Here is a 27,685-nt window from a genome sequence, read left to right as displayed (position 1 = left end):
TGTTCCTGCAGCAGACGAGCGGTGGACGGACAGCAGCACCGCGACACCCACGCCACAGCAGGGGCTTCATCACGGGACAGACAGAGGGCCACAGCGTCCCGTCCACCGACCTTCCAGCGCAGCCGCCGGTACGGAGACGTGCGCCGTGAGCCCCTCCCACAGGTGCAGCTGCCTCAGCAGGAAGTCGGCAGGAGTCGGCTTCTCGGAGAACCTGGGACAAGCAGAGCCGTGAGCACAGCCTGGTCTCGGTCTTTCCTCTCCGGGCTTTGCCACCTGCTTTTGTGCAGACACCCTTTCACCAGCGAGGCAGGCTGGGCCCCACGCACCACATCATCACGAGAACTGTGTGGCACTCACTCGTTGCTTCAGTAGAATAAACACCAGCCTGGCTGGTGTGGCTCAGTGGTTGAGCATTGACCTACGAACCGGGAGGTCACAGTTCGATTCCTGTCAGGGCACATGCCTGGGTTTCAGGCTCGATCCCAGTGCGGGGCGTGCGGGAGGCAGCCCATCCATGATGTTTCTATCTCTCTCTCCCACTTCCTTCCTCTCTGCAATCTATAAAAATATATTTTTTTAAATGAAAGATTGAGAGTCCTGCCCAGACGTGCACTGCGAGCCCTGGACGGACACCTGCGCTCTCTCCACGGTACAGTCTCTCCTGCAAACGGCAGGCTGGGTCCGTCTGAGGCAGCAACACCTCCTCCCTGAGCAGCCGTCACTCCATCTCTTCCACAACCCGCCGCACACCGCTGCAGAGTGCAACCTCACTCACAGGAGTTCTCACAGGCGCGTCTCCTGCCCTGACCCCATTACCCACAGCATCAGCCACGCACCTCACCAGCAACATGACGGGGAACGCCCTGGCGGCCGGCTGGGAGAACTCCACTCGGATCTGCAGGGCCTCCGGGCTGGCTGCAGACAGCCCAGTGAAGTGGTGGACGTTCACTCTATCCCGAAGCAGCACAAACGTCGTTTCATTTCTCCTGTCACCCTGTCAGCACGTGGACAACGAGCAGAATTGGCTTTTGGAAAAGTGAAGACATCACCTGTCACCAGGGCAGCCTAAACGCAGCTGAGGGGACCGGGCAGGGCTGTCCTCACCGGGCCATCTTCCTCCCCGAACTCCGCGGTCACGGGCGTCCTCAGCCGTGGCCTGTGCAGGGGCCTTCGGCTGGAGCAGCGGTGCAGGGACAGGGCCAGCAGAGCACCAACCTGGGGACACAGAGCACCTTGCAGTGGTGACGCCAGCCAGGGGGCGGCTACATCCTCAGGGAACACAGGGGTCACCGGCCAGAGGGGTCACGGCAGGACTGGGTGGGGGATAGCTTCATGTGCACTGCTCTTATTAAGTTAATCATTCTTAAAGTTTGTTGAAGTATTTTATTTTTTATTCTAAAAGCTCATATGAAAGCCACAGCTGCCGGGTGACAATGAGCAGAGGCGCAGACGGCCCCCAGCACTGCTGAGCCCTGCCGCGAGCCTTACCCGGGGACGCCTGCCTGGGGCGTCCGGGCGCTCCTGGGTGGGGACACACTGGGCGGGCAGCAAACGTTCTACTTTTGTTTTTGCGTGAAATCTCCCAAAGCCACTACAACTCCCTGGTTGACACAGCTTGATTAGCTACCTATGGATTCCCCTGAGTGATGCATTCACATAACCAGTGGGCGGCTGTCTGCGGAGCAGCCAGGTTATCAGAACTACGGTCGTTCTGAATAAACACATAAAGCTTGTTGCTTTGAGGAAATCTCTCCTGTTTCCTGGGAGGTGGGGGGAGGAAACACGGGTCTGGGTGTTTCTGGAGCTCTGGGCGCCTGGACGAAGTGCCTCCAGATGGGCAGACACCTGCTCGCTCCACCTCCACCTCCACCGGGTACGTCTCTACACAACTGCACTTTTTAGGTTGAAAAAACTCACTTTAATCTCTATTTCTTTATTGCTTGTTAGTTGGGATTATTTTCATGTCTATTTCCTTAAAAGGAGGTGTGTGACTGCTGTTGAAAATGAGCATTTTTGAACCACATGATGAGTTTGTCATTCATTTCTGTATGCTCGTCCATCAGACATTATCGGGGGCCGAGGGAGCCAGGCCCTCGAGCAAGAGTCTGCGCACAGAAACAGGAGCATGGCGCTGGGGCCCGGCCCCAACCCCCTTGACCTGGACACAAGCAGATGTGAAGCCCGTATTCATAGCCCGGAAACGCTGGCACCTCCTCCCCGCGCCCCCACTGCCACACGCCCTTGGCTCTGGTCCCCTCGGCTCAGCCTCCCGGGACCCATGGCCAGCCTCTCCGTGACACACGCCCAGCCCACTCTGCCTCCGACTTCGATGGTGGGTCCAGCGGCTGCACAGGAAGTGCTCACCTGGCCGGGAACGCGTCCCTGCAGGAAGGGGCTCCTCCTGAAGAGCAGGAGCTGGCTCGCGTAGCACGGGCTGGGCTCCCGCCCGGCCAGGTCTGCAGGGAGGCGCACCTGGATGGGGCCCAGGCTCTGCTCGGAGCTCTGAGGGTGGCGATAAAGCTGTGCCTGGGCCTCCGTCTGCCCGGCGCTCACGTGGACCCGGTGCTCGCCGCGTGAGGACAGGCAGCCCTGGAACAGCACGGGTCAGACACTGACGGGCAGGATCACCTTCCGGATCAGACCCGAGAGGCGGAAACACCTGGGAAGGCCCAAGCCAGGACTGGGCCCCAGGACGGGGCAGCCCTGTGACCGGGATGCGAGCTGCTTTTGTGTCGATGCGTCTTCCTGAGACGCTCCACTCCCTTGTGCCCACAGCTGGCTCCGTGGGCTCCTCAGCCCCAGGGAGCCAAGACCTTGACTACTACATGCAGGGCTGCCAGGGCCGCGGGCGCAGAGCAGGCAGGGCGGGAGGTGCCGTCTAAATGTGCCGACTGCTGCTCGGCTGCGGTCACTGGGCTCACATCGAACACCCGTTCACTCTCTCCTTTCCCCAGCATCACACCAAGTATCAGCTACGTGACCAGCAGGTCTGGGCAGGGGGGAGGATAAATGGGGACCGAGGAGACATGGAAACTTCTGGAAGGAACCCAACCAATCCCGACATACTGTCCTGTGGTCACTGCAGCAGGAGCACATGAAATGACCGCTGGCGGCCAGGTCTGTCGGGGCTGCTTCCACATAACACCACCACCTGCCTTACTCCCTGCGCCCCTCAGGGGACAGGCCCCATGTCCCTCATGGAAACCCACTGGACCCAGGGGACTGACAGGGGTGACATCCACTGCACATTGCACTACCCACGAAACACAGCTCACCATGAACATTCCCCAAGACCAATGTCCCTGGCATCGTAGCCATCAGACCCCAGGACCCCAGTTCATTGTGGGTTTTGAGAGCAATTACTAAGCCAGTTCCTGTCCGAGGGAGGAGCAGCCACTACCCGAGGAGGAGGGGACCGTACCAGCAGCACGTCTGCGATGGCCTGAGCACCTTCCTCCAGCAGGCGGCCCGAGCTCCTTGAGTGACCGTGGTCGCTGGCCTCCAGGACCCCGGACACGAGAAGGATGAGCTCCCGCACCTGGCCCGCCTCCACCGCGCAGCCTGCGGGGGGCCGGCTGGGGGCCAGCAGCGTGTGCGCGCAGTCGAGGATGAGAAGAGCGCTTGCGAGGCTCATCTGCGTGGAAACAGGCAGGGGTAGAGGCCCCTCCACAGCGCCCACGCCACCTGGCCTGCCCTCCGGGAGGGACACCACACGCCAGGCGGGGAGGACGGGCCAGGTCCGGATCCGGATCGGCACCAACTTCACAAGTGACAATAACTCCCCAGAGTCTATCCCCAGACCCAATAAATGACCAGAGGAGAATAACGGCCTTTGCAAGCTGAGCAAGTCCCAGGGAACGTGGCTGGGCCGTTTGCTGCTGGCGGAGGTGACCCACGTCGAAACGGTGACCGTCTGCCTGAACCGAACCCGCCTGCGGGTGCTCACGGGGCCCTCACAGGACTCCGGAGCTGCCTGAGGTCCCTGTGAGGGAAGCAGCAGGGACACACCTGGATCAAGGGACTCACCTTGTTGGGGAAGCGCAGCAGGTCCCTAAGCAGGAGGACAGAGTCGGCCGCTTCCTCCTTACCAGGAGAAACGGAAATGACAAGACAACAAGGCAGGGGAGTTAGCCGTCAGTCATGGCCGCACGACTCAGCTCACTGCGCGGAGATGGAGCAGACCCCACGTTTGGGCTCAGACAAAGGGAGGCTGACATGGGAGAGGCCGTCACCTTGGTCCCACGTTTTCCAGCCTATGTGGCCCCCCTGCCCTGCGCCCGCTGGCTACCCCCACCCCATCAGGAGGGGACCCGAGGGCTCAGGGACCAGAGTACAGCAGGGGGAGCTGGTCCCTGAGCCCCATGATGACAATGGAGTGTGCCCTTAGATGTGGCTGTTGTTGTCATGGAGACAATGGAGTGTGCCCTTAGATGTGGCTGTTGTTGCCATGGTGACAATGGAGTGTGCCCTTAGATGTGGCTGTCCTCGCCATGGTGACAATGGAGTGTGCCCTTAGATGTGGCTGTCCTCGCCATGGTGATGCCATACTGACGATGGCATAGATGTGACTATCCTCTGTGACAGTGGCAGGACAGAGGCACAGCCATGCTGGCGAGGACAGTGCCACAGCAGTACGTGGTCGCTGCCCTGGAAGCCACAGAATCGTAAGCCTCACTGCTGTGCCGTTGTTACCAGGCGGGATCGGGTTGGGTTTACATCATTTTCTCCTACGTGGCTGATGTGGGTCTAGTAACCAGCCCACTGGTCTGTGAGACGTGTGCACAAGTGAGAGCCACAGCCCCACGTCAGCGCGCAGGCCGGCCCACCAGTCTCATGACTGATGGTACCTCACAGCACGACCACTTGCTAGCGAGCTGACCGGTCTCAGTCCCTGCTGCACAGACAGACCTACAGACACTCTGGGCCATACCTGGTCCCGGGGAGCTAATCTGCAGATTGAAGAAATGAACGCGTCCTGGATTCGGGACCACTGGCCACAGGAGGGGCTCCCGCCCTCCCTAGCCCAGCGACTCAGGACCCCGGTGGTCACGGCGACGTAGTTCCTGACTTCCGTGTCACTGCCCATCTGTTGGAGGGTGGAGAGGCTCCTCAGGCTAGCATTGTACCTGAAGGACACAGAGCAGTTACCATGATCATCCAACACGTTCACAACGCTCCGGCCCGCCCACCCCAGTGTGGTATCCACGACAGAAACACTCTGGGGCGGGTCTGTGCAGAGGAAACGGAAAAGACACAGGGAGGAGTCACATCAATCCTATGAACCTCCTTTATCAGAGCTGCACAGGCCCAAGAGCCACACAGAGTGACACAGACACACGGCAGGTGAAGGGAGTCCGTGCCGAGCTGGACAGGAGACCCCGACGGCTGCAGGGGCTGGTGGTCCCATAGGCAGAGGTGATGAGCAGCACCCAGACCCACAGAGTGGATGGGATGATGCACATGGCCACGTGCGGTCAGTCCAGGAACATAGGAGTGATTCAGGGTGAAACCAATCTATGAAATGCACCAGGTCAGCAGGCGGAAGCACAAGCCCTCGTGATCATCTCAATGGATCTAGCAGAGCACTGACAAAATCCAACGGCCTTGGTGATAAAATCACCCAAATCCACGAGTGCAGGGCCTTCTCCCACCTGCTCACAGGCATCTGTGGAGAACCTACGTCAGTGCCACCCAAAGAGAGGCTGCGGGCGGACTGCGCCTGCCCAGGCCTGGGGCAGGACCAGGATCTCGGCCTCTGCCACGTCTGCTCAGCGGAAAAAGCAGCAGGAGTGCGCAGCTGAGAGGGAGTGACACCCTCTCTCATCACAGGTGGCACGTCTCATTCACAGAAAACCCCACGGAATATGCTAGAAGCCCACGAGAGCTAGCGAGTGAGTGGAAGGCTGCAGGACACACGATCCACACGCAAGTATCAGTGTACACTACGGAAAACTCCAAGTAACTATGAAAACAAGTCCATCTGTAGTAACATCAAAAAGAACAAAATACTTATGATCCATTTAACAAAAAGTTCAACGTTTGCACCCTGAAAACTGTACGATGTGACTGAGGAAAGCAAAGATCTAACTACATGGGAAACTGCTCCTGGTTGGAAGGCTCATGTTGCCAAGGCAGCAATGTTCCCAAGGTGACATCCAGGCTCCGGGCAACCCATCAACATCCCAGGGGCTTGTTGGTAGAAACGGACCAACTATTAACCAGGAGGCTCAGAGTAACCACAACAACCCTGAAGACGCAGACTCAGCTGCGGGTTCATGCTCCCATTTCACAGGTTACTTCGCACTCAGCAGTTGGACAGTGTGGTCCTGGTGTAAGAGACTTGAAGGTCAATGGAATAGCATTGACAGCCCAGAAACAGACACTAACGCTTGTGGCCCACTGACTTCTGACAAAGGGACGAAGACGGTTCGGGGGGAGGGGACCTTTCCGGCCTGTGGAGCTGGGACACTGCTTGGCTACGTGCAGAAGCGCAGGCCTGGAGCCTGCCTCGGACCACACGCCCCAGCTCCAAGGCTCAGCTCCGTGAGTGAGACCGCGAGGCTCCCAGAAGAGGGCAGGAGTGACCGTCCTGGCCTGGGGTGGGTGGTAATTTCTTAAATGCACCAAAAGCACCAGCAGTAAGAGAACAGGTTGGACTTCATCAAACTTAAAACTTTTGTGCGTCAGTGACACCACATGGAAGAGAAAACCCAACCCGCGGCGGGAGAAATGTACACAGTCACTTCCCTGACGAGGGACGTCGCCAGAACGTGAGGGACTCGCAGCCTCAGTCATGGAGAGACAGCCCGTGAAGACCATGGTGCAGGACAGACAGCGATGGTTCAAAGCCCGTGGACAGATGCCAGCACCGTCCGTCACCAGGGCCAGGCACAGAGCAAGCTGGTGGGCACGACGCGGGACCCACAGGTACACGGCAGCCGCTTGGGAAAACAGTCTGGCAGGACCTCACAATGGTCAACACAGCATCACTGTGAGACCCGGCAACCACGCCCAGGAATCGCGTGAGACAGGAAAACACGTCCACATCTACGCTCACAACAGCACCGTTTGCACCGGCCATCAGCTGATGATGGAGAAAAACCATGGTGCATCCAAGACAAACTGTCGTTCAGTCACAAAGAGGAATGAGGTCTGGCAACAAGGCTGCACCTCACACACGAAACAGGAAGTGTGTCCAGGAAGCCAGTCACAGAAGACCACCTGGGGCATCACCCCATGGACATAAAAGGTCCAGAATCAGCCAATCTGGGGACAGAAGTGGGCTCTCGGATGAGATCCAGGGCTGGGGCTGGAGGGAGGAAGCTGGGTGGGGGCAGGGATGGGACCAATGAGAACAAGGACTGTGGGATCGATGAAATGTCCTCATCTGGCAACTGTATTTATAGGAAACCCAAGGATGTGTGCACTGCAGACAGGCGAACCCCATGGTATACGAGTGACACCCCATGTAGAGTGAGCTGTGCGAAGAAAGATGACGAGCGGTACAGCCCCAGAGCGCAAGCGGGAAGCCCGCACAGACGTCGGGGACTGGGCTGCAGGCGCCACCACGTATTCCACGGAGGCGGCTGGGGACACAGAGCCTCACTCACACATCCTCGCCGGGGCAGCGGTCCCCCTGGAGACGGGGCAGCACAGTCACGGCCACGGCACAGGGCTGCGTCTGGGAGCCGTCACCATCGGTGATCACAGTGGACACCAGGACTGGAAGGGACAAGCAGAGGTCAGCGGCCTGTGTCGGCAGAGAAACTTCTTCAAACGCAATGGCAAGGGAGGGACGGAGCCCAGAGGACCAGTCCCGACACCACGGGCCCACCTGTGTGCTGGGCGCTGACGGGACCCCCAGGAGGCAGAGCTGAGGCGACTCCACACGGAACAGGGCAGGCGGGGGGTGCGTGCGTAGCCGGGAGGGAAGCAGCCCGCAAAATGGGGAGGGGGCAGGCAGCCGTCGTGCGGAGGGTCAGGAAATGAGTCATGGCTCACACGCTCACTCCCTGTCACTGGCCTGCACTGTGTACCCGCGGCAGCAAGATGCCATGGTGACCAGGACTGCCCTGTCTCACCCTCCCTGCCTACTCAGGACTACAGTCAAGTTAAAAACGTGGTGAGTGCCGGAGCGGGCAAGGCCAGGGAGGGGTCCGCAGACCCCGAGGTGCAGGTCCAGGCTGGTACTGCTGGGACCAGGGCCGAGGGAGGGCAGGGCTATGGCAGGTCCAGACGAAGGCGTGGAGAACCCCACTGAAGTCATTTATGCACAGACATGGGCAGGGCAGGAAGCGGCTTTTTGGGGACTCGGGAACTCCCTCCTGTGACAGGGCCAGGGTTTGTGGTGGGGGCCCTGCTGGGGAGGCGGAGCTGAGTCCTGCCCACCATCTGTCTGTCTGTCTTGGACTCACCTCGATAACCGTCCATGGGCTCCCCAGCTGGCAATGCAAAGTAGTGCTGGGCGTCTGTCCCCCGGTACAGGGTGTACTTGGAGGCGTTTCCTATCTGGTAACCAAACTCATAGCGGAAGTCCTGCGATCCGTTCCATAGTGAAGGAAAGAGCACAGGTAAGCAAACAGCATTACCCCCAGTAAGTCCTCACACCCCGTCCTCACCCACCCGAGGTCAGGCACAGATGGGCTGGGGCAGGTACACGCGGCTGTGTCTGTCACTCGCGGCTGTGGGCCCTCCAGGCCAGGACCTGGGACAGTCACAGATGCACAGAGTGGGGGGGATGAGGCTGCACCTCTGCTTCCCCCTGGGGGACACAACACTGGGCGATGGGACAGGGCATTTATGGGAAACACCTTCAGCCTCAGAGCAGGTCTGCAGTGAGTGCCGGGTCAGGGCCTCCTGAAGATGCGCAAGGGGGTGGCGGGGGCAGTCCAACACAACACGGGGCAGGAGGACGCTCATACCCCCAGCGTTTCATCAGAGGCAGACGGGGCCTATCCTTCAGGACAGACGGGGTCTGCGTGCTCACCGGTCTCCCCAACATGCAGAAGACGCTGAAGACGGTGTCTGCCTCGAGGCCGCGGTGGGGCTGCACCTGGCAGGCCACGTCCCGCGGAGCCTGGTTGACAGTCACATACAGCTGAGCCTTCCCTAGAAAGCTGTGCCCCGAAGCTGCAGACAGAGGGGGTGACACCTGCATGCTGGGAACCAAAGGCAGCCCCGGAGGTTCCCAAAGCGCAGACCGTGTGGTCCCCAGATCTGCGGCTTTGGCGTTGCTGTGACCTTGACAGACCTCGACCCCGGGGCCACCCCAACCTGCTGGGTCAGACCCAGAGGGGCCGGCAATCTGCGCCAGCGCCTGCCTCAGGGGACACTGGGCCCGGGACCCCTGCCATGTGGCGCCCACTGATGCAGCACCATTTGGGTGCTCGCTCGCTGGGGCAGCTGTGCCCGAGGCCCTGAGAGATTGGTGGACGGACGAGACCTGGGAGCCAGACAACAGCCTCGCAGGCAGAATCCACCCCCAGCAAACCAGACCCTCCACTCCCGCTGTGTGCAGCCCTGTCCGGAACACGCAAGTATCGCTGCTGACTCTACCACACTGATAGGGTTTATATTTGGTTTCTATAAGCTGCACCGATACTGTAAATGTTTCCTGTGATGCCACACAGCATTCAAAATCAATGTCATAAAGAAGTATAGTATTCTCTAAACTGCATAACGATTGTTTCCCAATGACTAAACATTTCATTTTCCATTACTCTGAAATGATAATTCTCATGCATAAAGTTGTTTTTTACTTTCGATGTCTTTTTCTTGAAATAAATTACAGGCACGAGTTACATGTGTTAAATTGTGTAACTCCGAGGACGCTGACCCTCATCCTAACAGCAGGCCCGCGGCTTGGCTCCCCGCCAGGCCCAGGGGCCACCTACCCACCGCTGCCTGCAGGACGTATGTCTCTCCAGGGCGCAGTGAGTACGGCTTCACTGTCACCGTCTGTCCCGTGATCCCTGCGGAAAAGGAGGGGCGGGGACCACTTGTCAGGGCACCCCAAGGGCAGCAGCTCAGACACACCCTTCCTCGGCCACTGCAGCCGAAGGAGGCAGAGGTCCCATTAGCCCTGCTCGTCTCACCCGGAAATGCCACGTCTGTTCGTTACCTCCGGCCCCTTATTACAAAGCACGAGGCTCATCTCTGCTCCCGCTCAACAGAGTCAAACTGAGCCCGGTCCTGGCACCGGTCAGAAAGGCCCTCGCCTCCCAGGAAGGAGTGGGCTCTGGGAAGAACGCTGTCCATGTATTTTGAGGAGGCCCCTAAACCAGGTGGGTCCCTTTCAAACGACATCCTAGTACAGTGGTCGGCAAACTGCAGCTCTCGAGCCACATGCGGCTCTTTGGCCCCTTGAGTGTGGCTCTTCCTAAGCCTTAGGAGGACCCTAATTAAGTTAATAACAGTGTACCTACCTATATAGTTTAAGTTTAAAAAATGTGGCTCTCAAAAGAAATTTCAATCGTTGTCCTGTTGATATTGGCTCTGTTGACTAATGAGTTTGCCAACCACTGGCCTAGTGTCTGCAGGAGCGAGAGGGACTCCTGGACCCGAGCAAGCTGCTGACCATGGGGCCCGAAATCTCAAAGAAAGAGGCTCACTCAGCCACGCCATGCTCCTCGGGCAGCATCCTGCACTCAGTCTGCAGGCCCGGGGCCCACACCCCAGCAGGCGCCCCCACTGGCCTAGTGTCTGCAGGAGCGAGAGGGACTCCTGGACCCGAGCAAGCTGCTGACCATGGGGCCCGAAATCTCAAAGAAAGAGGCTCACTCAGCCACGCCATGCTCCTCGGGCAGCATCCTGCACTCAGTCTGCAGGCCCGGGGCCCACACCCTGGGAGGTGCACACACACCCTGGGAGGCGGGCCCACACCCTGGGAGGTGCACACACACCCTGGGAGGTGCACACACACCCTGGGAGGCGGGCCCACACCCTGGGAGGTGCACACACACACCAGCAGGCATACAGGATGCGTGCACTAGGGGGCGGCACTGTCCTCTGTGCCTGTGCCTGCTCAGCAGCCTCTTCCCCTTACTTTGCAAAAGGGGGGACACCCGCAGGCCTGTGGCCACTGAGGGACGAGCACAACTAAAGAGGCATCGTGACCCCCAGTCTGTCTCTAGTCCAAGGAGAAGGCACAGGAGCAATGGGGGGAGGGGGAGGCTGGTGTTGGAACCTCTGCAACCGCTAAGGTTCCAGGGCAGAGGGGCGCTCGTACCGGACGTGGTGTGGCCCTGGAAAACAGCTCGGCTCACGGGGGACTTGGGCCAGTCGACCAGGAGTGCAGGCCGGGCACTGGCGGTTGGGAGGAAGGGGCCCACCAGGTTGTCCCCATCCCCACGGCTCCCGTCCTCACTGGCACCGGGTCCCGACGCTGAGAGGTGCATGCTGGTCCCTAGGAGACACGCCAGGTCAGGGATGGCGGAGACAAAGGAGGCCATGGTTCCCTTAAAGTGCTAGTGGTTCAAGGCTGAGATCAGTGCTGCCCACTCTCTCGGGACCCGCTTGTCTAAACGTCTCCGACGGCACAGAGGACGAATGTCGCCCCGCACGATCAGTGGCTCCGCGGCATTTCCTCAGCTCACATGTGCTCGGGCCACGGCCAGGAGTGAGTCTACGGGAAACACCACGGCAGACGGAGCGGGCCCTGCCATGTGGACGTCTAGGTGAGGGTGTCAGGAAACACTCGAGGAAACACACCACGAGCAGAGGGAAGCCGGTGACAGAAGTGCCCTGGGGAGACAGAGCAGGTGCACGGAGGGGCTGGGACGGGCTGTTCTAGGGCCGGGTGGGCAGCCTGGGAGAGGCTCAGACAGAGGGAATGGGCTTTAGAAACAGCTGCTCAGGGAGGGTCTGGGTGCGGCTGGAGGGGGAGCAGGAAAGAAGAGAGGAGACCTCAGCTCCCTCCGTCGTCCCCCGTGTGGGGCCGGGAGGCAGGCCTGGCGTGCTGGGCTGGGCTGGGTGTGAGAGGTGACTGGGCTGCGGGCCCGGGCAGAGAGACAGTGTCTGCCTGTCCAGCGGGGGGAGGGTGCCGGGCTTGCTCAGGAAACGCCGACTTCGGACTCCAAACAAATGCCGTTAAACAAGGTGAAGTGATAAAGTGGATCCATGTTGGGGTTAGAAGGACTGAACCACCAGGAGGAGTGACTTGTGAACGCAGGCCTTTCTCTCATTCAACGTTATTTATGAAGCGCCTGCTGGGAGTGTGAAGCGAGCCCCTCACGGGCCTGTGGGAGCAGAAGGAGTGTGGAGTGGCCAGAGGAACCAGCGTCCAGGCAGATCAGGGGGACGGCCACAGAGCACAGCACAGTGAGTCGTAAACAAAGGGCTCACTGACCACCCACCTGGTCATGCGGTAGACAAGTCACTCTCACTCACTCATTATTCATTCAACAAACGAACTGTTCACGATTGTGCATCTATTAAGCATTGTTCATGGGCTGGATGAACCACTCACTCCTGGTCCTGCGTTGTCAGCGAGAACATGCTCACTGAGGGCCAATACAAGTGTACAGCTGCCTTGGAAACCTTCCCTTCCCAGACAAGAGAGAGCTAAAGGAGTTCGTCGCCAACAAACCGGCATTACAAGAAACTTAAAGGAACGTCTTTAAAAGAAGAAGGAAAAAAAAGATCAAAATTATAAATAATAAAATGGCGGAAATTACATGTCTGTCAGCAATCACTCTGACCAAAAGATGTAGGATGGTGAATGGACAAGAAAGCAAGACCCTCACATGTGCTGCCTACAAGAGACCCACTCAGATCCACAGGTGCAGGCTGGGAGTGGAGGGTGGAAAAGATATTTTGTGGAAATGGGAACTTGAAAGGCGGGGCAGCAGTAACTATACCAGGACATTTAAAATGAAGGCTATACCACGAGATAGAGAAGGACCAGCAACTCTACTTCTGGGTGCTTATCTGAAGAAACTCAAACACTATTCAAAGAGACGTGTACACTCCTGTGGTCACCGCAGTGTTTTTACAGGAGCCAAGACGTGCACGCAACTGAGTGCCCAGCAGTAGACGCGCATATAGGATGGAATGTGACTCAGCCGTAGGAAAGGGTGAAATCTTGTCATTTGTGACAGCATGGAGGGACCTCAAGGGTACTGTGTTGAGTGAAACAAGTCAGACAAAGATAAATACCATATAATTTCAATTATATGTGGAATCTAAAAAAACAAATGAACAGAAAGACTCATAGATACAGAGAACATACTGGTGGTTGCCAGAGGAGAGCGGTTGGGGGATGGGTGAAGAAGGTGAAGGGATTGAGAAGCACAGATTGGCCCTGGCCGGTGTGGCTCAGTGGATAGAGCATCGGCCTGTGGACTCAAGAGTCTCGGGTTCGATTCCGATCAAGGGCACATGCCCAGGTTGTGAGCTCGATCCCCAGTGGGGGCATGTAGGAGGCAGCAGATCAATGATTCTCTCTCATCATTGATGTTTCTATCTCTCTCCCTTTCCCTTCCTCTCTGAAATAAATAAAAATATATTTTTAAAAAAGAGAAGCACAGATTGGCTGTTACAAAATAGTCATAGGGCTATGAAGTATACAGCACAGGGAATATAGTCAATAGTATTGTAATAGCTATGAATGGTGCCGGGTGGGTACTGGAAATATCAGGGGGACCACTTAGTAAAATATATAAATGTCTAATCACTATGGTGTACACCTGAAATTAATGTCATATCCTCTGTCAACTAAAATGGAAAAATAAAAATTATTTTAAAACAAGAAACATGCCTTGCAGAGCAGAGTAGAGAGACAGAAAGAGCCCGAGGACAGTGGGGTGGGGGTACACACTCTGGGCTGGGGAGGGGCGGTGACGAGAGGCATCAGAGCCGCCCGGGAAGAGGAAGCTGTGAGGTGAGGCCTGGGAGGAGCGCCGAGGGAGGCCTGTTGGCAGATGCCGGCCTACATCTGAGGACAGGAGAGGGGCCGTGTCTGGGCCTGGGCTCCCCAGCAGCTGAGCTAGAAACAGGGCCAGACCGTGCCACCCAAAGGAGCGCAGACTGCCCTCGGCCTTGGAGCACAGGGAGGGGTGTGGGTTCAGAGGAGAGCAGACTCACAGGCAGCCGGCTGCCGTCCTCTCGAGGGCACCGCTTCTTGGACGTCACTGTAATAGGCCTCAAAGTCTGCATGAAGGACAGAATGAGAGCGTTTCCCGTAAACCAGGCTCCCCTGAAACACACAGGACCCCGAGGGAGCACACACGTCGTCCTGGGCCACCTCAGAGCCCCAGCCCTGCTCTGCGGGCACAAAACCCCCAGAGGCCATGCCCAGCACATGGGACAGGGGGGAGGCAGTCACTGTCCCTGCTCCTCCAAGGAGTAGGGCTCCGTGTGGTTAGCTGGGGGGATGCCGAGGCCCAGAACTGTCCTCCAGGGGCCTCGCTCTTGTCTCCCATGGGAGACACCGACAGGAGTGTCCGGCTGCCACTGTCACCTTTCTGTCCCCAGGCATTTCCCTCCAACACTTGAGGGGTTCATGGAGGCTCTCCCACCAACGACCCCAAGGCTGGGACTCTGGGGTGCAGGCCTTTGCCAGGGCACAGGACCATGACCCTGAGCGGCCACGGTGGATGGCGTCAGGGCGGGACAGGAGGGGCAGGTGAGTGCTGGGCCAGAGCCTGGATCACTGACAAGGAATGTCTCTCACCTTCTAGGCACCGAAATAGCTCCTGTCCCACCTGAAAGCGGGGACACCGGGCACCCGTGGTCATTGGGGAGGAAGGATGAGGAGGTGGTGTGGGCAGAGCCTGGCTCAGTTGACTCTCCCGGGTCCCGTCAGAGACGAACACCAGGCCCGGAGGGCACCTCCAGGGTGAGGGCAGGTACCAGTGAGGGGACAGCACTTACCAGGGGGGTGAGGGGTTGGGCTCCCCGGGGACCCCTCATCCCAGGGATCCCCTTCTGGGGCCACAGGGTCACCAGCAGCAGGAACTTGGGGTGTAGGGACCGTGGACTCCGCAGAGGCTCTCCCCGTGGCTGAGAGGTCAGCCTGGGCCAGGGTCCAGGGCCATGGCTTCTGAGCGAACTGCACAGGCGTGACATGTGGCTCTGCCCGGCGTGGCCCCAGGGACCATGGGTCGGACTCAGGAAGCTTCGACACAGACCCCAATCCTGAGGAGCCCAGCAGCCCCACGGTTCTGCAAAAGGGAACTTGAACACAGAAGACATTTGGTTTCTCTACGTGTACAGATTCCACGAGCATGTTCTGTCCTGAACAACCACCACGTGAAACTGCACCGAGGTGTCGCGGGGCAGCCCGGCTGCTGGGAGGCTGGCCCGTCCATCTCCCCTGGGTTCGCCTCCCGCAGGCCCCTCCACACGCTCTGCACCCCACTGGGGCGTTCACAAGGACGCTAGAAACTTCTGGGCGCATGGAGCCTCTCCTGACCCGCATCCACCTGTCCGTGCCGCAGAGTGCCACAGGACTTAGGAAACAGGGTCAAGAACAAGGAACAACTTTGCAAGGACGTGGAAGCAGAGCCCACAGCCATGTCAGCATCCCTGTCGCCACGTGGGTCAGATTCTGTGAGGACAGGGCAGGGCCACACCCGAGAGGACGAGCGCCGGCCCTGGAGAAAGTGGTGACCCTGCGCCCTGGGACACTGAGCACAGGCTGGGCTTCAGACCCACACGGTCACCGGCCAGACGGCACGCAACCCTCCGTGTCATCCTGTTCCTTCAACATGAGGCCACTCCCAGTGTGTAAGCTTCCCGTGGCGCCGAGGAAGCATAAACACGTGAGGAGTGGGCGGCACCGCCCTGCTGGGGGCCGCGCAGCCAGCCCAGAACATACCCCTCCACTGTCCGGTCCACGTGGCCCCGGCACGACGTCACCCCCGGCCCAAAGCCAGGAGCCTGCCGCCCACAGGCCACGCCCGCCACCAGGGCTGCATTCCCACATGTGACTTCTCGGGATTTCACCTCTTTGCAAAGTCTTAGGACCCACATTTTCCACCCAAGAAAAGAGTCTCAGAGCAGTGCTCCCATCACAGCCGGTGTGCGGAGGGAGGACCACCTTCCACGGCTCCCCTGCTGGTCCCACGTGAGGTCCCGAGGACAGCAGGAGGGGAGGGACAATGGCCCCAGCAGAGTGGCCGGGGCGTGTGCTATTTCAAAGCGCTCAGTGCGTTTGTCACCCAGGAGAGCTGCCCCAGCGGGTACGGCGCAGCCCCGCTGCCCCCAGGCTGAGAGCAGCAGCTGAGGCTCCTCATCTCGGCTGTCACCACCGCCCTCCCAAGTGTGAAGCCAGGAGGGACTGGGGATGAATAGCTCATGGCCAAGACCAGACACGTTGGGTCAAACCAATTAGATCTCACACATTTTAGCAATCTCAAAATAACTGCTCAGCCAACAAAGCCAAGCATCGCATGCCCTCGCTGGCTCGGCTCAGCGGGTAGAGCATCGGCCCGTGGACTGAAGGAGTCCAGGTTTGATTCTGGTCAAGAGCACATACCTCGGTTGCAGGCTCAATCCCCAGCCCAGGCCAGGTGCTTGCAGGAGGCAACCAGTCTCTCTCACATCCATGTTTCTCTCTGTCTCTCCCTTCCACTCCCTCTCTCTAAAAAAATAAAATGAAAACGAAGCTGGTCTGTACCTTCCTCTCTGTCCCTTCCTGTCGCGTTGACCAAAAAGAGGTCCCAGGAGTAAGAGAGGGCCGCCTCCCCGCAGTCTTCACAAGCCGCCCTCAATGAAAGCTCCTCGTTCCAGTTCACAGGGACGCCTCGGAATGTCTCCCAGGAGATGTGCACGCGCCTGCAACGTGCAAACCAGGCCGGAGCTCCAGAAAACAGGGCAGAAGCTCTGGCCGCATTTTCCAGGTCAGGTCTGTTCAGATCACCTGGTCCCAGGGGCCGACGCACCACCTCACCCCACCGCTCAGGGAGGCTGAGCGCTTCCCCCAGGAAGCCTCTGGAGCTCGCCCAGCACGGGCTGTGACCACGAGGTGTTTTTACACAAGTAACTGCCCAGACCCCCTGCAGGGTCCAGGGACGGAGGCTGCCTGCCCGGTGTCCCGCGGAGCTGAGGGCACTAGGCGGCACCCACCCCCGCCCACCAGGAGGCCAGAGCAGCTGTGGCACATGCCGACCTGCGTTCAGGGTCTGGGGCTGGGCGTGGCCCTCGGTGCCCGTGGCCTCCGTGACGTCACACTCAGCTCACAGGTGCCTCCCCCCTGTGGGCTCACGGTGCCCAGTGGCGCCTGGAGGCCAAGACAGAGGCCCCGAGACACTCAGCCTCTGTGCCCTCGGCCCTGGGGCTAACTCCGTCTCCAGGCAGCTGCTGGGATGCGAGGGCATCTCCCCCTGGAGCCCCACTGTCAGCACAGCGGGTCGGTGTCTGAACTCATCTCCCACGCACACAGTGGGTTTCTTTGGTGGCCCCCCCCCCCAGCCTGGCCTGGGGCACCCAGATGGGCATTGTGGGGCAGCGGGGCAGCTGGCACCTGAGCGCCACGTCGGGGAGGGTGGACAGGAACACCTGCGCCTTGGAAGAGTTCCGGCCATGGCTGGACACCGTCAATGTCACAAGAAACTGGTCGTAGCCACTGCTGAGAGAGTCCGCTGCGAAGGACAGGGTGGGCGCCCCGGCATCCGGGCTGTGTGCAGAGGGCCCAGTGAAGCAGGGGCGCCCAGGGGCACTGGCTGGGGTGCAGGCCCAGTGATACCTGTGGGGAAGCGATGGAGGGGCTGACGTGCCGGCTCTGGTTAGTTAGCGACCGTGGTGTCACCAAGTGGCTTTCCTGGGGGGCCTGCCAGGGAGCAGAGGATGGTTCTCAGGGAAGCATGTTCCAGGTTACCGACGTGGACGGTGTTCGTGGAGGGTCTGTGCTCAGGGGTTAGCGGAGTGTGGACAGTGTCCATGGCAGGACACTGGGTCAGGCACCCAGGGATGGGGAGTGGGTGGAGATGAGGACCAAGGCCTGAGCCCAGGGACCCGACACTGAGGGACCCAACACATAGAGGCTACTCATGTTTATTTCTGCCCCTTTCCAAAGCTCCCTTACATTTTGATCCTAAATGAAACACTACTTTGATAAAAGTATAAGTCCTTAAAATTGTGTAGATTATAACTCAGCGCCCCAGAGCTGAGTGTGGAGAGGGCAGAGGAGGAGAAAGGCTGGGACGAGGAGGAGGGGCCCCACAGCCCCAGTGCTCACCTCAGAGTGGCCCCGGGCCTGTCGGGGTCGTAGGACAGGGACCCCCTGAGGACCATGGTAGACAAGGGGGTCCTGGGGATGAACAGGTGTGTGCCCTCGGAGATCACGCTGACAGGCGCCCGGGCGCACACCTCCACTCCCACGCAGTAGTTGCTGTGCACGGGACTGCCTCGCACCTGCACCTGGAATGTGGGCGACAAGGGGGCGTCAGTGAGGCAGGCAGGGTGCCCACTAGAGACAGAGGGGCTGGAGTCTGGGAGCAGGAGGCCCACTGGGGACAGAGGGGCTGGGGTACAAGAGCAGGAGCATTTTCCTCTCCGTGTCTGTGTTAACATGAAGCTGGGGTTCTGGGTCTGGGGACATACACCCAACTATTCCCTGGTTTATAACCTGCTCTGCCGACAGTAAATTTTCCCATGGTGTTGATTTTGTTTAGCTTACCCTGCTTAAGCTCCCTTTCTAACCCCAAACACATCATGGCCTTAAAGGAATGCCAGGGATTTAAGAGAACCCTCCTCTGGGACGGACCAGTCTGGGTCCCAGGGTCTCTGAGGCTGATGGGAAGGGAGCATGAGCTTGGGCAGGTGCCACCGCCAGCTGCCACCCACTTGGGCCAGCGCAGTGTAGTTCCCGGGTTCCAGGAAGTAGTGGGGGACAGTGAAGGTCTGCCTGTGGGTGCTGATGGCAGGAGGCAGGGGCACCGGCGACCCCGCGGAGTTGGTGAGGCTCCAGCTGTAGGAGAGGCCTTGGGAGATGTCACAGAGAATGGCGGCTTCGAAGGTCACTCCCAGTGTCACAGGCTGGGCCCGCCACACCTGCGTGAGGAGAAAGATGTCTCGTCAGAAATGCGTCTGCCTGTTCCAGAGGAAGTGGCTCAAGACGCAGGACTTCAGCTCTGTGTCTGTGTGATCACAGGCAGTGAGAATAAAGACTTATACACTCCATGAGAAAAACCCCTATAAGCATAAATTAATGGGAAAATATGAAAGGAAAAGGTCAATAGATTTGATTATATAAAAATTTTAAACTTTGAATATAAAATATTATTTAAAAAGCAATCAAAGAAAAAGGGAAATCATTTGCAAAATATATGACAGGGTTAATATTTAAAATCAGTAGAAAATTTTCAAAGTCTCCAACAGAAAACCGAGCAACTGATCATTGGAAACCGAGCAATTGATCCCTGGAAACAAAAGAAAGTAACTGGATTTCAAACAAGTAACAGAGAACATTCAGGTGCAGTGCAAGTGCAGATCTTGCCCAGTGGAACGAAGGTGCAGTGCAAGTGCAGATCTGGCCACAGGTGCAGGGCGCCCCCTGGAGGACTTTTAGTGAAGCTCTCCTGTTGAAACTGGAAAGAGCCCAGTCTGGAGCTGGGAAGTAGGACTTTAAACAACACGTTGGTATTTGTTGCAAACAACTTTACCTTAGGCTTTCTTTAAGTGACTCTAGTCATTATCTAAATTACTTTACAATTGTGCTTATTGTTTCTATCCTGGATATGAGCGATCCCAGCATGTGTCACTTCACAGCCCAGATTTGTGGGCACCTAACACTGAGATGCTGATTCTTATCCCAGTGATCATAACACACAAAACTAGGCAATGCCTGGGGTGGGAGTGGCTCTGAGAGGCTGACGTGGGCCAGGGTTCTCCAGGCCCCAGAGAGCTGTGAGGTCCTGGGGCTCAGGACCTGGAGGGAGAATCCCATGGAAAGGCCACGGCCCTGGCCTGGCCCTGGGCGTGTCTGTGCTCCCTCATCTCCGCGGCCACATCCGGGTGGGAGGCGCCCGACCTGAGACTCAGGCCCAGCGACTACCCTCTGCTAGAAGCCACGGAGAGCTCCTGGCAAATGCAGCCGCACCACGGAGCTCCGACCAGCCTCTGCTAGAAGCCACGGAGAGCTCCTGGCAAATGCAGCCGCACCACGGGGCTCCCGTGCGTCTGCGTGTGGGCACTCTGACCCTAAAAAGGAGAAGTTGCTCCAGGTCAGAAGCCTCCAGGGGTAAAAGGACTAGGAAGCAGCCCTAGTTTTATCCCCACAGCAGGTGCTCACCGAGCAAATGACCACCTCCCGGCTCTCCTTTCTCCTGAACACGCTCCAGTTCCTAGCACAGGGGTCTCACAAGCTCGTCCAGATGCACTGAGCCGGACCCAGAGTAACGGGCGAATGGAGGCCGACTCCGAGGCCTGAGGCAGGCGTGTCCCTTGCTGGGGCCGGTCGACTCCGGGACCTCGGGAGCCCACCCAGGTGCCCTCACGACCCACACAGGGGGCTGACCTGGAGGAGTGTCCCTGCTCGCCCCCCGCCCCCCCCGGGAAAGGCTGACGTTGGTCGGTGATGCAGGCCTGACCTGCACTTGCCCTGGCCCCATGTTCTTCACAGGGGGCGGCTGGCAGGGCCTGCGCACGATGAAAAGGCGCTTCCTCAGGGAGACGGCGCTGACGGCATTGAAGGCGACGACCTCAACCGTGAACTCTCCTTCCCTGGGAGGAGACAAGCACAAACACGGAGACAGAGTCCACCCAGGCCGGCCCTTCATCCTCACACCCAGCAGGTCTGTGTGTCACGGTCAGGAGGCCATCCCAGAGGCCACCAGGCCCATCCATAGGCGCTGCCCGCCCAGCACAGGCCGGACAGACACCGACCCAGACGGCTGGCACCTGCTGTGCGAGGAGCAAGCACCCGCAGGGGACATGCTGCCTCCCTCCTAGAAGCCCCACCCCACAGCAGGGCTCGCCCCTCTGTACCCCTCAGGGACACCCTCAGGTCCCCAGGTGGTGGGCACCCGGACCTGGGTCTGGGGACCTCCGGACCTCCGTGTGCTCTGTTTCCTGTCCCGGAGGTGGCAGACCCCACTGCCTGGAGGCGAGGCCAGCCGGTGGAGGCGGGGGGGCGGGCAGAGGGGCGCAGCTGGGCGAGAGGCCAGACCGGGAAGAGTGTGGCAGGTAGTTCCTGGCCAAGAGGTGGTGCTTTCTGAGGAAACGCATGTTTGTTCTGCAAATGATGCCCGTGGGCAGGCACTCAGGACTGCAGGGGTCGCACACGGAGGTCCCGGAGCACGAGAACGCGGGTCCTGCTGACCGTGCGCTCACCTGCTGTAGACGTGGCTGGCGGAGCTGTTCCCCCGGCCACCAGTGCCGTCCCCAAAGTCCCAGCGGTAGGCCACGTCGGTGCCGAAGCTGACTCTGCACTGGAAGGTCACGGGAGCGTTCACCAGAGCCGAGTCCGCGGCCACGAGTCCGCTGGCCACCACTCTCCTCTGCGCCTGGACACGGTGGGGCTCCGAAGCCACACTGCCCATTCCATTGGAAGCCTGCACCACCACTCGGTACCTGTGGGGGGACAGGAAGGTCAGGTGGTGACCAGCGCCAGGTCAGAGAGAGACTCTGAGAGAAACTCCACCGTTCTCCCAAGAAAGGCGGGAGCTAGCGGTCATCTTGAGGAATGATGGGGCACCCGGTGGCTGCGCCTCACTGGGCAGAGGGGTGACACCTTGACCTCCCTCTTGATCGTGGAGGCACCAGGCACGGCCATGGAGAGACTGCCACCGTCCTTACCGGAGGAACATGCTGAGGCCGCCATGGGGCGGAACGGCACCTGCGCCTGGACTGCCCGGTTTCAAGGCCCCACCCTCCGCTGCGGCCCTCAGATCTACGTGTGACCAAACCACAGGCAGCGCTCCGTGTGCGGGTGACATGACCTCATGTCAGCGCCAGCTCGGCATCTGCAGGCTGCGCCGCGCCTGCCACAGCTGCCCGTGGTGAGGACCACTACGCACCACTGGGGGGCACCGAGCCTTCTCTGGATGCTCCTGCGCCTGGTCCTCACGGGCAGGTCTTCTCCGAAGAACCACGTGAACTCCAGGGGAATAGTTTCCTTGGTAACGGCCACAAAAGTGATGTCGGTGTCAGTGGCAAACACAGTTCCATTGGTGTAGACAGAGACGGCTGTGACAGAGGGGGTAAGGGGTACCTCAGCGGGAGGGCTGGGATCTGCCAGGGAAGTTGCGTCCCCACCTTCCCGCGTGGCCACGGGCATCTGGACGCCTGACTGTACACGGAGCCGTGGTGGGCACCCGGGGGCACTGGGCCCAAGCTCATCAGGGGACCCGGCCCCTCTGCTGACTCTGCATGGAACTGCCCACCTGCTCAGGCCTCCAGGTCTGCGGTTCATGGCGAGTGGGGCCTCGGCAGAGCGAACCACAGACCTGGTGCTGCCATGGCCTTCACCTCAACTGACTGCACAGGGTTCATTAGACCTGGAGTCAGAATAGAAACGTACGCTGCATCCGATATCGCACGGCCATGCTGGACCAGGCCCGCCTGCCCCCCACGTGGGTCTGCAAGGCGAAGGACACGTTACAGGAGGAAGTGGGTGGAAAACGGTGGGAAACGGTGGTGCCTGGAAGGAAAGTGAAAGGCAGAGGGAGACCGTCTCAGAGCTGCTTCCCTGGTCACACACGCCCACAGTTCCCATTCCTCCATCTTCTCTCCTTCAATTCCAATACATTCAAAATTCAAAGTTTGTGTTTTGGAAACAGACAGGCCTGGGAAACATGTACTTTGTCACAAAATTTCTCTCAGTAAAATGTTAAGTGTTGCCCGGCTGGTGTTGCTCAGTGGTTAAGCATCGACCTATGAACCAGGAGGTCACAGTTCGCTTTCCGGTCAGGGCACATGCCTGGGTTGTGGGCTTGATCCCCAGTGTGGGGCGTGCAGGAGGCAGCCAGTCAATGATTCTCTCTCATCATTGATGTGTCTATCTCTCTTTCCCTCTCCTTTTCTCTCTGAAATCAATAAAAATGTATATATTTTTTTAAAAGTTAAGTGTTTTCTCTCTGGAGAGGGCCCTGCCTGGACGCTGTGTCGGTGCCTTTGAAATGGTTTGCTTCTGTGTTGCATGGGGACTTGCGAGGATGTGGACGCCCAGAGCATGGGGCCGGGTGCCCAGCCCCCAGGTGCACGGCTTACTTCTCGGATCCGTGGGGGAGCCCCCGAAGGCACACATGTGGCCCCTGAGGACACTGCTGGCATTCAGGAACACAGATGTGGCCTCGGGGCCCAGTTCCACGTAGTAAGGCCCAAGTCGCACCTCAGCTCCGTGAGACTCACTGTAAAGGACCACCTGGAGCGCGTAGACACCGTCTGCACAGAGAAGAAGGGTGGTTGCTTGGGGAGTGTGACAAGCACGCACAGCAGCTAACGCTGTGGCTTGGCCGGGGAGCGGGGCAACCAGCGTGTGAAATGACATGACACACAGAGGCCACGCTGTTCCTTTCTCCGTGGGAACAGGGCCGTCTCGTGGGCTCGCTCCCCTGCTGTGGCTCAGCCCCCCACTCCACAGGGCGCAGCACATGGCTTCACACCCTGCTGTCTCACACTCTTAGGAAGGTTATTAACAAGGGGAGGCATCTTCATTTAGCCTTGGGCCCTGAGGATTACGTAGCTAATTCTGTGTGGAAAAGTCGCAAGAATGAAAATAGATGTTGGCCTCCCACAGCTGGGCAAGAAGACACTTCAGTAAACCGTCCAGTGGAAATGGACTGTAGGACCATCACGGCAGGTGACAGAGTGGCCCCGTGCTTCTTGGCCTCACACCGGATGACACAACCCCGTGACCCTGCAGGCCGCCCGCTCAGGCTGGCCATCTCCACCCCGTGAACTGGTGCCAGACTGGGCAGATGCCTGCTCATGGACGGCTCTCCTCAGCTGTGTTCGTGTGAAGAAGCTGGGGAGCCCGCTGAGTCACACGAGACCCCTGACTGACGTCCCCATCGCCCTGGTGGCAGCCAGCCCACCACCAGGAGCAGCCTCCGACGGAAACCGCCTGAGAGGAGGAGCTCCGGGCTGCGGGCGGTTGTAACACGGCGGCAGGTAATGACCGTCAGCAGCTCCCTAATCCAGTGATGGCGAACCTATGACACGCGTGTCAGAGGTGACACGCGAACTCATTTTTTTGGTTCTTTGTTAAATGGCACTTAAATATATAAAATAAATATCAAAAATATACATATTTGTTTTACTATGGTTGCAAATATCAAAAAATTTCTATATGTGACACGGCACCAGAGTTAAGTTAGGGTTTTTCAAAATGCTGACACGCCGAGCTCAAAAGGTTCGCCATCACTGCCCTAATCCCAACCCCACCTGTGGGTTTTCACTTGCTCATCTGACTCCCAGCTTTAACATGTTAGGTCTGTGCTCGGCAAACTGGGGCTCGCAAGCCACATGCGGCTCTTTGGCCCCTTGAGTGTGGCTCTTCCTAAGCCTTAGGAGTCCCCTAATTAAGTTAATAACAGTGTACCTAGCTATATAGTTTAAGTTTAAAAAATTTGGCTCTCAAAAGAAATTTCCATCGTTGTACTGTTGATATTTGGCTCTGTTAACTAATGAGTTTGCCGACCACTGGTCTAGATGAGTCTCAACTGGGCTGACTGGGCACTTCAAGTCTCTGCCATGTATCTGTTCAATGCCAGTAGCTACCTCAGGAATGTCCTCATGGAGATGACAGAAGCACAAGAAAGAGCAAGGCCTCTCAAGTGGTAGACTTAGAAGCACCACACTTGCACTTCTGCCTCATTCACAAATCAGCAAGACCTATGAATTCTACCTTAGAAATACTTTGCACACCTGTCCAATACTCCTTCTATCTTATTGCTACCACCACTTCAGTTCACCATGATCTCTTTTACCTATCACCACCTGATTGCTCTGTCCAAATCTTTCTTGTCCATTCCTTTTCAGACCATTCTCAATGTAGCAATGAGAATAAACTTAAAAAGAAAACCTGCTCTGACCACTCATTTAATTAGGTCTGCCAAATGGTTTCCTATTGTTCTCAGGATAAAGGTGAAAATCCTGACGAAGGCCTGAATTATTTTCAATTTTCAATGGAGGCGTTGTTTTAAAGCAAATAGATGAACCGGGTGAAAGGGAGAAAGAGTGAAGATGGAGTGTGGGAAAGAGAGGCTTTGTAATGACTTCCATGTGAGGACAGCCTGGGACCCCTTTCTCCAACCTCATCTCCTTCCATCCTCTCTTCCACGGTGCAACTTCTTCACTAAGTTAGGCAACCTGCTTTCTGGAAAAGGACTGTTAAGCCAAGACTTTCTTCAAGACCGAGGCCGACCAGAGATGCCTTTTAGTCCACAGGGAGTTCTCCTGTTATTCTTTCAGAGTTTGAGAAGGCTTCTCAGGAGCTAGGCACACATAACCTTATTCCCTGTCTCTTCTCCCCAATTTTCTCAGGTGAATATTTCTGAATATTAGAGACATGGGAAAAAATGACATATTCTCCTTTTCTCTCTCTTCATGTAGGGATTTCACAATTTAATTATAGGCCCCTGTAGAATTCTCTCTCTCTCAGTGATCAACAAGAGGCAAATGTGAGTGCTTCAACCTCAACAACCTCCCCCAGAGGCGAGGGAAGAGGGGGGAGCGCCGCTGGTGGAGGAGGGAGGGAGAGGAGGCCCAGTGTCCCGTTGGTCAGTGTCCCAGCACCATTCTTGGGGCCTTCCTCTCCTCAGCATGCCCCGCCCCCATGCTCCTGAGCACATACCTCTCCTGTACCGGTGGAAGGTGGTGACAGTCACGTCCCCAGTAGCACGGTGGGTCCTCATCTGAACCCCAGAACCATCCCCGAAGTCCATCACCAGACACAGAGCGGCTTCGGGAGTGATTTGAACCCGGAACCGCAGACTCGGAAGTGCCTGAGCATCAGCTTGTGGGAAGCGAGGGGCGACAGGATCCGCAGCGTCCTCAGGGCCCAGGGCTGGGAAGGCAGCAGCGGGACACTGAGCGTGGGGCCGGAGCTGCTGGTGCCCAGGCCGGGGCGTGGAGAGGCTGAGGGTGCAGGGAGGGCCGGGAGGAAGGCCGTGGGGGCTGTGGGGAGAGGGCACAACCTCAGATCTCAGGACAGTGACACATTCCCGGGAGGAATGGGACGCAGCAGGGAGCAGCCGCAAGCAAGGTCTGTGGGGCCTGGTCACGGGCTCACGGTCACTGTTCTCAAAGTGGGTCCCAGCGCAGCATGAACTAGGACAGAGCCTCCCAGCAGCAAGAGGACACTTTCAAGGCCGGGTAAACAGGCCGGGTAAACAGGCCGGGTAGCATCTCAGGGGCACAGTAGGAAACAGCGCCACCTGCGTGGTCCTGAGCCTGTGCCTTGAAGCAGTGGCCAGGGCTGCCACTGCCCCTGACGTGAACAAGGCAGACGCAAGATCCTGGCTCACCGGGCATTCCCCATGGAGGCAGAGAGCCCTCTAGAAGGGACACTGGCCTCCACGCCACTCTCACCCTACCTTCTGGGCCAGACGGCAGGCTGTGAGGTCGGGATGCTGGTCTGAGCAGATGCGGCCGCCTGGATGGGGACCCCCGTGGTGGCATCTGTCCTGGGAAGCAGCTCGGGGGCCAGGTCCTCTGCAGAGCGCAGTGGTCCCACAGCACAGGAGGGGACCTCCACCTTCAGGCTGCAGGGCCCCGCGGGACAGGCGCACTGGAATTCAGGGTGACACCAGTGAGGGTCAGATGGGCGGTGGGGTCTGGGCTGGTGCGTGTCCTCAGCCAGCAGCCAGCAGGGCTCCCGAGCTCAGTGGCTCCGGCGCTGGTGCCGTCCAGGAAGAGGCAGGCTTTCCTACCCTCCGGGGCAGCCAGGAGCGCTCCTGAGCCCGCTGTCACCCCGCGGCTCGTTCAGCAGAACTGGGCACAGTTACATCAGATGTCCACGCTGCGCCCGGCCAGGCGGGTGGAAGTGAGCACTTTTATATCAGCTGTAAACCCAAGTCGACAGCGGTGTCCAAAGGACCAGAACTTCAAAACACGGGTCCCAGCAGGCCCGAGGGTCGCCTGCGCCCCCAGACACCCACCTGGACCAGCTCACAGAAGGCACCGTCCAATCCCCCAACAGCACACATCGCTCGGTGGTGGCAACCCGGGCCACCACTGCTCCAGCAGCCTGCAGTTCCCACGGAAGATCCCTGGGGGCCTCTGGACAGGAGGGAGAGGAAGCCTGTCAGTCTCCCTCCCCGGTGCCGCCCTTGGCTGCTGCTGGGAGAGTGAAGGGCACAGCTCAGAGCTCAGCAGCCCTCAAGGACCCCTGGAGCCTTAGGCAACGCTCCCTCTCAGCACGGACTCCACATGCAGAGCTCACTCCCAGGGCCCCACCCCTGCCCCCTCAGGTGTCAGCGGGGACCCTGCCCTGAGACTCAGGAGCCGCCACCTCCCGACCAGAGCCAGCCCAGGGCCCAATAAACGCGACGGTCCTCCAGGTGCCACTGCTGCCACAGTGACCGCCTGAGTTCATGGACACCACACGGCCACTGTAGTGCTCACACCCTTGTGGCAGCAAAGGGAACACGGTGGCCCTAACTGGTTTGGCTCAGTGGATAGAGCGTCGGCCTGCGGACTGAAAGGTCCCAGGTTCGATTCCGGTCAAGGGCATGTACCTTGGTTGCAGGCACATCCCCAGTAGGGGAGTGTGCAGGAGGCAGCTGATCGATGTTTCTCT

General features: G+C 58.6%; 1 protein-coding gene across 1 annotated transcript in view; it reads right to left on the bottom strand.

Moving 5' to 3' along the window:
• PKD1L1 (polycystin 1 like 1, transient receptor potential channel interacting) overlaps positions 1-27,092 on the bottom strand; it is a gene marked incomplete at its 3' end in the record, with an annotated part of 54,200 nt that extends 27,108 nt beyond the window's left edge. Inside the window, exons 1-26 of the mRNA XM_023748194.1 lie at positions 27,045-27,092; positions 26,481-26,674; positions 25,739-26,061; positions 23,152-23,325; positions 22,463-22,582; positions 21,960-22,128; positions 21,274-21,513; positions 20,532-20,664; positions 18,787-18,993; positions 18,179-18,360; positions 17,465-17,686; positions 16,619-16,776; positions 14,872-15,174; positions 14,083-14,148; positions 11,228-11,404; positions 9,894-9,971; positions 8,987-9,129; positions 8,415-8,535; positions 7,611-7,722; positions 4,931-5,126; positions 4,027-4,083; positions 3,422-3,634; positions 2,365-2,589; positions 1,105-1,215; positions 837-994; positions 111-211 (exon numbers count right to left, since the gene is read on the bottom strand). Coding sequence (XP_023603962.1) covers positions 111-211; positions 837-994; positions 1,105-1,215; positions 2,365-2,589; positions 3,422-3,634; positions 4,027-4,083; positions 4,931-5,126; positions 7,611-7,722; positions 8,415-8,535; positions 8,987-9,129; positions 9,894-9,971; positions 11,228-11,404; positions 14,083-14,148; positions 14,872-15,174; positions 16,619-16,776; positions 17,465-17,686; positions 18,179-18,360; positions 18,787-18,993; positions 20,532-20,664; positions 21,274-21,513; positions 21,960-22,128; positions 22,463-22,582; positions 23,152-23,325; positions 25,739-26,061; positions 26,481-26,674; positions 27,045-27,092 — 4,231 coding nt within the window. The remainder of the gene's footprint in view (positions 1-110; positions 212-836; positions 995-1,104; positions 1,216-2,364; positions 2,590-3,421; positions 3,635-4,026; positions 4,084-4,930; positions 5,127-7,610; positions 7,723-8,414; positions 8,536-8,986; positions 9,130-9,893; positions 9,972-11,227; positions 11,405-14,082; positions 14,149-14,871; positions 15,175-16,618; positions 16,777-17,464; positions 17,687-18,178; positions 18,361-18,786; positions 18,994-20,531; positions 20,665-21,273; positions 21,514-21,959; positions 22,129-22,462; positions 22,583-23,151; positions 23,326-25,738; positions 26,062-26,480; positions 26,675-27,044) is intronic.
• Between the last annotated feature and the right edge of the window lie 593 nt (positions 27,093-27,685).

Source organism: Myotis lucifugus, unplaced genomic scaffold (assembly GCF_000147115.1).
Source record: "Myotis lucifugus unplaced genomic scaffold, Myoluc2.0 scaffold_1193, whole genome shotgun sequence".
Lineage (NCBI taxonomy): Eukaryota > Metazoa > Chordata > Mammalia > Chiroptera > Vespertilionidae > Myotis > Myotis lucifugus.
The sequence above is the reverse complement of the archived record's forward strand: the minus strand, read 5'-3'. Positions and strand labels throughout refer to the sequence as shown.